The 10782-nt window shown below is 38.6% G+C and overlaps 1 protein-coding gene across 1 annotated transcript; it reads left to right on the top strand.

Moving 5' to 3' along the window:
• Window positions 1-7387: 7387 nt before the first annotated feature.
• PRPS20 (chloroplast 30S ribosomal protein S20) lies at window positions 7388-10342 on the top strand. The gene is made up of 3 exons (XM_028053217.2): window positions 7388-7606; window positions 7737-7900; window positions 9874-10342. Exons 1-3 carry the CDS (start codon window positions 7465-7467, stop codon window positions 10102-10104), a joined length of 537 nt encoding a protein of 178 aa, XP_027909018.1. The 5' UTR covers window positions 7388-7464; the 3' UTR covers window positions 10105-10342.
• The last annotated feature ends 440 nt before the right edge of the window (window positions 10343-10782 follow it).

Here is a 10782-nt window from a genome sequence, read left to right as displayed (position 1 = left end):
AGGTGAACTCGATCAATGGTAACACTTCATCCCAAGCACCCAAGTGATCCAGTATGCATGTCCGTAGTAAGTCCTCAAGTGATTGGATCGTTCTCTCAGACTGACCATCTGTTTGAGGATGATAGGCGGAACTCATCGTGAGCTTGCTTCCCAAGACACTCTACAAGGTCTACCAAAACTGTGATGTGAACCGTGGATCCCTGTCTGATACAATGCTTGAAGGCACCCCATGCAACCTCACAATCTCCTTGACGTACAACTGAGCTAACTTAATCATAGACATCCTCAGGTTCATTGCCAAGAAATGAGCACTCTTGGTCAATCGATCCACTATGACCTAGATGGTGTCATGGCCCTAAAAGTTCTGGGCAAATGGGTTACAAAATCCATCGAGATGCTATCCCATCCTCAAGTTCTCGACAAATGGGTTACAAAATTCATGTCTTTGAACTTCTCTAGTAGTTCCACTTCCTTAATCATTAGGTGTGCAGTATGCATCGTCTTCCTGCTCAAGGCATCTGCTACCACGTTTGCCTTCCCCGGATGATATAGTAGTTCGAACTCATAGTCCTTCAGAAATTCCATCCACTTTCTTTGCCTCATGTTCAGCTCCTTCTGATCAAACAGATACTTGAGACTTTTGTGGTCGCTGAACACATGAAACTGGGCACCATAAAGATAGTGCCTCCAAATCTTCAAGACGAACACTATGGCTGTCAAGTCCAAGTCATGAGTGGGGTAGTTTCTCTCATGCACCTTGAGTTGCCTCGAAGAATAGGCCATCACCTTCTTTTCTTGCATTAACACACAACCTAGTCCCAAGTGAGAGGCATCACAGTATACTTCAAATGACTCCCCAACATCGGGAATCATTAGTATCGGAGCATTGGTCAATCTCCGCTTCAGCTCTTGAAAGTTTTCCTCACACTTATCCGTCCAAGTGAAAGGTTGGTTCTTCCGAGTGAGCTGTGTTAGAGGCACCACTATCTTGGATAATCCCTCTATGAATCTCCTATAGTAGCCAGTTAGCCCCACAAAGCTCCTGATCTTAGTTACAGATTTGGGACTCTCCCACTTAACCACTGCATCAACCTTCGTTGGATCCACCGCTATCCCCTGAGCTGATATCACGTGCCCCAAGAACTGTACTTCATCCATCCAGAACTCGCACTTAGACAGTTTGGCATACAACTGTTTCTCTCACAAGACACCAAGCACTAGTCTCAGGTGCTCGACATGCTCATCCTGGTTTCTGGAATAGATAAGGATGTCATCAATGAAGACCACGACAAACTTATCTAGGAACAGTCTGAAGATCTGGTTCATGTAGTCCATGAACATAGCCGAAGCATTGGTCACACCGAAGGGCATAACCACGTACTCGTAGTAGTAGCCGTATCGGGACCTGAAGGTTGTCTTATGCACATCATCTACCTTTAATAGGATCTGATGGTATCCTGACCTCAAATTAATCTTCGAGAACACCAACGATCCATGCAACTGATCTATCAAGTCGTCAATTCTCGAAAGGGGATACTTATTCTTGATCGTCATCTTATTCAGTTGCCGGTAGTCCACACACAGACGTGAACTCCCATCCTTCTTCTTCACTAACAGCACTGGTGCTCCCCAAGACGAAGTACTGGGTCAGATGAACTGTTTCCCCAGTAGCTCCTCAATCTGACTCTTTAGCTCCACCAATTCTGCTAGAGCCATACGGTATGGGGCCATCGATACCGGACCTGTTCCTAACACTAAGTCAATAGAAAATTCCACCTCTCTACTAGGAGGCAACCCTGGTACTTCATATGGGAATACGTCTTCAAATTCCTGCACCACCGGTATCACTGATGTCGCCTCTCCTTTTTCCACCTCCAGATGTGTGAAGATCATGAAACATTACGCATCGCCTTGTAGCTCCTTCATAACTCCGTGAGATGATAACAACTTAGGTTCCACTGAGTCGGGGAATAATAACTTCTTCTCCCAACAATTTATAAGAATGTGATTGGTAGAGAGTCAATCCATCCCTAAGATTACTTCCAACTCTTGTAGGGGTAGGCATATCAGGTTCACTCTGTACCTGCGCCCATCCACCTCCACCGAACACCTAGCACATAAGGACGATGTCCTAACCAAGTCCGACGCTGGAGTAGATACCACAAGCTCACACTATAGCCCTCGCACCGGCAGACCCAAATGTTCCACACAAGCGTTTGACACAAAGGAGTGTATCACTCCAGAATCATATAACACATATCATGCTTTTCCAGCTATCATACAATCACCTATAACAAGGTTACCTGAGCCTGCAACCTCTGCTCCTGTCACAGCGTAGACTCTGCCTGTCGCCTGAGGCCTGTTGCCTCCCCTCCTCTGCTGGTTCTGGGCTGCGGCTGGAACTGGGGTACGTGTCGTTGTCATCGTGAGGGTGGGGCAATCCCTGCCAAAGTGGCCTTCCTTGCCACAATTGTTGCACCTCTTGAAGTTTGCAAGCTGGGGGAAAACACTCCTCTTGTGCGGTCCCCCACACTGGTAGCACTGAATCCTACTCTCTTGAGAAGAAGACTCCTTAGACCCCTGAGACTGAGAATGGGGCCTAGTATAGGGTTTTCTCCTTTCTTCATGCCTATGCCTGGACCCATATGGCCCTCCCACTCTCTACTGATGTGGGTGCTGGGTTTCCACATCCACCTTCATCTTCTCCATAACCTTCGCCTTCTCTACCAAGGCTGCAAAGTCCTTGATGGATAGCGAGGCCACCATCAAACGAAGATCTCCACGGAGGCCATTCTCGAATTTTCGGCATCGTCACTCTTCATCCAGCGGCATGGTGTAGAAACGATTGAGATGTTTGAACTTTTCTGCGTACTTAGCCACAGATTTGTTTCGTTGAGTCAATTGTAGAAACTCCACCTCTTTAGCATATTTGACACTGTCGGGGAAGTACTCGAAAAGAAATTTTCTCCTGAAGACATCCCAAGTAACCGGTTCCTGCCTCTCCTCCATGATGGACTTCATACTGATCCACTAGTGCTCAACCTCACCCGTGAGCATGTACACTACGAAGGCCAGTCTACTCTCCTCGGGGCACATCTTAGCATCGAATATTCTCTCAATGTCCTTCAGCCACTGATCTGCGACATCTGGACTGGTCTTTCCATTGAACTTGACTGGATGGTGCTTCAGGAAGTCTTCCAGACTCCATTCCCGCTGGAGAGGTCTTGGTTTAGGCCCGTGGACAGGGGCGGCGACCTTGTTCTCCTCCAACTAGCGGAGGGCCTCCATGTGCTGCTTGTGGGCGTCCTCAGCCGCTAACCTTGCAGCCTCCATCTGCTACATCACCAACTGTTGCTGCTCTAAAGATGTTGCCTGGTGCTGCATCGACTTCATGTTGTTGCATCATATTAGTGTTCTGTTAACTTAAGGCGGCCACCATAGCTTCTATCGCCCTAGCGATATCTGGTGTGTCGCCCTAAGAAGATTGAGAATTCCTACGCGGGGGTGCCATGTCACTGGCACACAGGAAAAACAAAAGTCAAACTTGATTAGATGAGAACTTAGCTAGGAACACACAAGACACAACGGTAGCTAAGCACGCACACTAGACCATAGATCCTAAGAAACGACCACTCTAATACCATAAATGTAACATCCCAAAAACTGGATAACCTCAATTTAATAAAACGTCACATACATGAATATTTAGAGACTACGGAGTTTGGAGTATGAAGGGCTCCGACAGCCGACATTTGAGCATAACAGCTCTGAGGGCAGATTCAAGAGCCGAAAACAGTAGCATAGTTTTAAAACGAGCCCACCCTAACAAAACCCTAGCTGAAAGACGTGAAGGGAAGACTGAATGAAAGAGCACAAGTTGACAACAACTTACGTGGAGTAAAGGGACGAGATTGGTTAACTTGACGGTGTAACACCCCAGATGGATATTACTAGATAAAGCATAAATTATGAATTTTCTTTTGGAAACCAACATTATATAAAGTTCCCAAGCGCGGGAAAATTAAAAACTTTTATCGCGATAATCCAATCATAGTACTTCATCCTTTATTACAAGTTCATAATAGAGAAAAATATCATAAGGTCTTTTACAAAATGCATGAAATGAAAGCATAGGTAAAATCTCCCATCGTAAGCCCCCGCTCCGTCTTTATGCTTCAGCATTCTCACCTGAAGTCACATCTGCTCCCACGTAACAAGTCACGTGATCATCGCCAAACACAAACACACAACAAGAAAGGGTAAGCTGAAAAAAAAATATAAACAATAAGATAATAAGAATTTACCCTCACCCAATCTAACGTAGTTAATTTTTTGTTTAGTGATCTTCTTATCACAATATACTTCCAATCTCATAACCTATATAAGAAAGATCCATCCACAACCTTGGTCCTTAGGGATTATCATGCTCCCACGAACCTACCCGCTCGTGGTCCAACTCTACGGACCTCCCCGCCCGTAGTCCAACTCTACGAACCTGCCCCCTCGTAGTCCAACATGCGTGAACACCTACTATGAACCTCCCTGCTCATAGTAGCCTCAAGTGTGAGCACGGAACATACGAACCTCCCCATTCGTATCCCCACACAAGAGTACAACAGATACGGACCTCCCCGCCCGCATCAATCATGCATCTCACAACTCCATTACGAACCTCCCCGCTCATAACTAATCTAGCATATCCCTGACCAAGCCATTAAGCCCATCCATGCAAATCCATTTGCAACAGACCCCTACCCCTGCACTGTCGCCTGGCGCTGCCTAAGCGCCGCTAGGAAAAATTGGGCTACAAACCGCCTAGCGATCCAACCCGCACCACCAGACACTACTCTAGTAGCGTAAATTGACTAGTTGTACAATTCCTAAACATATTTTGGCGTACCCCAATCATCATGTGCACACCTTAAAACACCCCATGGAATGTACCAACACTTCCATTCAATTCCCATTGCACCCCACAGATCATATTCATAACATAAACAAACACTTATACATTCACAAATTTAAACCCATGACCTCACTTGAGTTTTGGTTAATAATATACATTGCTGCCAAACATATTCAATTAAAACACCAACTTTAGAAAAACCAGTTTCTGCCATTTTATAAAATGTCGCAGACACTCAAGAACAACCCAAATACCGAAATACTAACACTCCTACTGCATCCTGCAATTATATATAATTAAATAAAAAAACCTAAAATAAAAGAAACAACTCCATCAATGATCACATCACCACTGCACTCGTGAACGCAAGGTCACCAACCTGATCACATTATACAACACAAAATGAAAAAGTAGTAGAATATTTTACTCTCGAACCTAAAGGAATTAAATTTCCTTTCATCCACAAAGATACACACGTTATCTCAAATCCATGACATTAATCGCATAACAAACAAAAGTATACATAAGATAGCTCCCCTTACCTGATTTCCTTGCTCCAATTGCAATTAAAATGATTAGTGCTTGTTGTCCAAAACCTCCTTTGAATGTATCTTCTTCCATTCCCTTCAACCCTCACTCTTTCCCTCTAGACAACGTTATCTCCACTCTCTTCTCTCCCACCAATTCAGCCTAAATTAAATAAAATAAAAATAAAACAAAATTAATTTATATTTTAAGTTTAATGTCCATTACTCTTTGTTACTGCACCTAACTGATTTCCCAGGGAATTTCTATAGTTTCTAGGTTTTTCATCATTAATTTCTATAGTTTCTAGGTTTTTCATCATTTTCATCACTTAACAAAACATAAAAATATAGAGGGTCCATTTCCTTCAACCTAAGGTTCGAACCCACATGCTTCCAACCCCTCAACCACATGCAAACCAACAAACCAATCACATTATTCATGTCAATTTACCCATTCGTATGAACCTAAATCATGCTTTCACATTCACAATATAATTGCAAAATAAAACAGAATTAAATAAATCTACTAATGACATCCCTTCAACATAATTCAGTGCTCTAAACCACTTAGGTTCACATTGTTTCTTGTCTAGGATTTATCAAAGAACTCTCCTAAGGTAGTCTCAACCCCTCATCTCTTATATTCTATTAATTATTAATTTTTATGAATTTCCTGGATCTCACAGACGAAACCTTGACTAAACCCTAACAAAGCCTTCTGCAAGGAGAATAGAGTGTTTGAGAAACGAGAACGTTTGCAAGTGAGTGCAGAATGGTGAACCCTAGCTGCTTTAGGGGCCTTGGCACCCTATGGGCCAGCCCTTAGGTCTATCTTAGGATCAACCCTTAAAATAAGGCAGGAAAAATAAACAGGTGTTATTGTAAAATAATGAATGTTTTCACAATTTCAATGATAACAAACAACCATAACCACAATACTCAATTTTAACAACCACAACAAACACAAAATGTAATCCCGTACTGAGAAACACAAAGAAAGATAATTTGACATAGAAACAAAATTGTTAATATTAATATAATAGGAAGAGAATACACAACAAGATGATAACATTGACACACAATAATATTAACACAAACATAATGATACGACAATTTCTAGAAAGCAAAGGAAAAGATAGAAAAAAGTACAACAGAAAAAAAAGAAAAAATATAATATTTCTAGAACTAAAAAAGAATGAAATTTTAGTAAACAAAGTTAAGAGACAAATTTTGAAAATAGTAATTCTAAATATATTAACAAAATAATACACATAAGATATTTTAAAGTTTATTAGGTCAATGATTATCAACGTATAAGAAATCTTCGACATGAGTTTCTGTATTAAATTCACAACAATATTAAATACAAAAAGTAATAAAAAACAAAACACCTAAGCACAATTTTCAAACTAGTTTATTAAACAAAAATTATTTTATATATAAAATATAAATTTGTAATAAAAAATAATAATTACAAAATGTTTACCTTTTTAATATATATATATATATATATATATATATATATATATATATATATATATATATATATATATATATATATATATACTACGAACACACAAGCGCTGTCGCGTATGTGTATTCGTATTTTTTAAGATCAATAACAAATATATAATTTTTAAAATAGTTGTTAAATATAAAATTATAAAAAAATAAGATAGACAAAAAAGATTTGTAGAAAAATATTTAAAAGTAAATTATTTATAAAATAATTAATTTTTAAAATAACTAAAGGTAAAACGGGTATTATGAAATGTGGACACAAAAATAGAAATCTTCTTTATAGATAGATAGATGTTATATATATATATATATATATATATATATATATATATATTTATTTAATTATTTATTTATTATTTATTGGATGGGATATGAAAATAAAGAAAACAGCAAGGGTAGCCATGTAAATATCGCATAAACCTTGAACAAATAACTTCAACAAATAACGATAATCGTCATCTCTTCTCAACGGATAAAGAGAGAGAATTGGCTCTTTACTCACACAGAGATATGGCAACCGCTGTTTCGTGCTCATGGCTTACCCTTCCTTCCCAAATGAAGAACCTTTCCCTCACTTCCTCTTCCCATTCCATTTCCAATTCCACTTCTCTCAGTTTCTCCAGAAGCCTCTCTCTCCCTCTCTTCTCACAAGGTACCTTTCACCAACCACCCCATTTCACGGGGCTTCTCTTTTTTCCCTTATTTTCGTCAGAACACACGAAAGATTCGGTTTTGGTGGTGTTTTTAATTGTGGGTCTTTGTCGGGTTTGGTTTGGTTTCAGGTAACTGCTTGCCGCTGAGCACAGTTCAAAGACGCGCGTCTGTGGTTTGCGAGGCTGCCCCCAAGAAAAAGGTGGACTCCGCTGTGAAGAGAGCTCGCCAAGCCGAGAACCGCCGCATTTACAACAAATCTCGCAAATCTGAGATAAAAACGCGTACCAAGAAGGTGGAGGCTTTATGATATATTAAAGTTGTTGTTTTTGGTTTGGGTAATGTTTCAATTGAATGGTTTGGATTTGTTAGATTATACTGGAGAACTTGTATTTTTTTTTTTGTTTGGCATGGAATTGACCTTATCTAAGGATGGTGAAGTTAGTTTATGTTTGTTTGTTTAAAAATGTCCAAACTATTAAATTTTAATTTTATGTGTTTAATTTTCAAGCATTGTGTGTGCAGTCAATTTTTTAGAAACGGTATATGTCTTTTTAATTAATTAATTATAATGGATGATTGTATGAAAGATCTTTACACTGGTAGTGCATCTAATTAAATTCCAACTATGCTCCCTTCTGCATTATATTATGCTGTTTCTCTTTTGCATTTCACTTCATTCAATTACACTCATTCTCAGACATTCAGAAGACAGTTTAAGGTCTTGTTTAGATAAATTTCTCAGTAATAGTAAAGGTAAAATGAATTAAGTTTTTTTCATGAGTTAAAATTGACTTATGCACAAGTTAATATTGATTTGTGAAAAAGTTGAATGAGAGAAATTTTATAAATTAGCCTATGTATAAGTTGTTTCTATAAATTATGTCAACAATACTATAGACGTTTGTTGAATAGTTTATCCCCAAGACTTTATAGAATGGAACCTATTTTTTTCATTATTATGTGTTCTGGATGACCAATTCTATACCTTGTTTCACCTGAAGTAGGCGAGTCAAAAAATTAATGTTTTAGGCCCCAAACCCTGTAGTTTTTATAGTCACTCTTTTTTACTTAATTTTATCAAGTTTCACTCAATTGTTAGTTTGATCATTGAGTTGTATTGTATTTGTCTTTTTGCTATGGAGTAATGTCAGTTGTCTGTAATGTGAAATTCACTTGACTCAAACTGGGAAATATGGGCTTACAATATGTTAGAAATAGGAGAGATCGAGAAAGAAGAAAAATTACATGTTAATGATATGGAGTATGAGAGCAATGAGGGAGAAGATGATATGGTGGACTTTGGACGTACACTGACTGCAGGATGCTGCGTGAAGAGTTGGTTTAAATAGTGTCTTTCTTTTTTTTTTTTTTGTCAAGAGCCATGGATTTTCCTTTGATTTTCCTTTCAACTATGTTTTGGTAGGTTGCTAGAATAGACTGAAAAAGAATAAGTATGTCATTCGTTTTTTTTTTCTATTAATTTTTGTTGATGTTCACTTCACACTAATTTAATGTTTTGCTTTCATGGGAAAAGATTGTGATAAATCTTTACTTCTAGTGTCTAAAATTAAGTTTTTACACCCTCACAGGTCATTGCAAAAGTTAGCATTCAATATCCTTTCATCCCTACTTTTAGTTGTACCAAACTATGCTTGAGAAAAACACTTTGGTTTTCTGTTGGCGTCACACTCTAGAGTGTATGACATGATTGTTGTTATTTAGACCAACTTGTTTATACCAAGTATGGCATTTCTTCCTACAACCCATCGGTGATTCCAGCATTCTTCTAGTTTCTCAGGAAAATCCTGATTAAATAAGTTGGAATTGTCATGAAAAGATGAAAAAGTGGTGAGAAAAATAGGACTCGTGTTAGTATGACATGCATGATGTAAAACACTTTTCTAATGTTCCTAGTTTCTGTTAGTATAACAGTATTGAGTATTCTAGTACAATTACTTGTGCAAGCGCAGTCCACTCTAACCTAATATTAGACTCCAAAACCAATTATGAATCTTTTCGTGATAACAGATGTAATAACTGCAGTACTTATGTGTTGAGCTCTTGCAAACACTAAATATTTGTCTTACTTAACACTGTGACACGTAGTTGTGAGTACATTAAACTGCAGCAAACTCTTCTGATCTTGCTCAAAATATAAAATACTCTCAGAAAACAACTTATAATTCTTGTGAGAAGAACTGGTGTTAATACCTCTTGTCTTCTGTTACCATCTCAACTTAGAGCTTTTATATAATATTTGATCAGGTTTTGGAAGCTCTGGAAGTTCTGAAGAAGAAACAAGATGCAGCATCCGAAGAAATCCTCCCTATTGAGAAGTTGATTGGAGAGGCATACTCAACAATTGACAAAGCTGTGAGAGCAGGAACACTTCACAGGAACACCGGAGCAAATCGCAAGGCTCGGCTTGCCCGAAGAAAGAAGGCCGTGGAGATCCACCATGGCTGGTATACCCCAGTTCCTGAAGCCACTGCATGAAACAATCCTCTTGCTAATTTACTTAGAGTAAAATGAGGTGCCACTGAAGAGTTTTTCATCTCTGTTCAAACATTGTATTTAGTTTTCCTTGGTGTTGTTCAAATTGGTTTACAGTTCCATACTTCATGTGTACCATCATTATATAGAGCCATTGATTTGAACAACATCTTCGTAATTTGTCTATGTTGTACTTTTTTCCCATGTTGTATAATGCAATGCCTCCATAAACTTAACTGTATTTCCCCTCAGGTGAAAATTGATTGTTGTTATAATCCTGCACATGATACTGCAGGTGCATCACTTAATCTTTGCTCCTGTACAGTATCATCGTGAATTATTTAGTCATATATAAACGATAGAGAGGCCGCTGACTGATACACTATTAAACCTATTAAACCATAGTGAATACCAGAGACCAGCAAAAGACAATTGATACTTAGTTGCGAATTCATGTTCAAATCGAACATACATCATACTTTGGTCAAGGAAATGAACACCAACTAATCAACAAGGCGAATAATTCTAACGAGATTGTCCTTTTGGGAACTCTCTGTAGATTTTTTTAGGAACAAAGACAGTTGTTAACAGAGATTAAAAGCAGAGAGGATGCAAATCTAATAAAATACTGTCATTTAATATTTTAATGCAACTTAATATAAATACATTCAGAAAGTAACA

This window comes from Vigna unguiculata, chromosome 11, assembly GCF_037176805.1.
Source record: "Vigna unguiculata cultivar grain cowpea cultivar isolate G323 ecotype 2 chromosome 11, ASM3717680v1, whole genome shotgun sequence".
In the NCBI taxonomy this organism is placed as follows: domain Eukaryota; kingdom Viridiplantae; phylum Streptophyta; class Magnoliopsida; order Fabales; family Fabaceae; genus Vigna; species Vigna unguiculata.
Note: the sequence above shows the minus strand (reverse complement) of the source record. Positions and strands in the feature narration are given on the sequence as shown.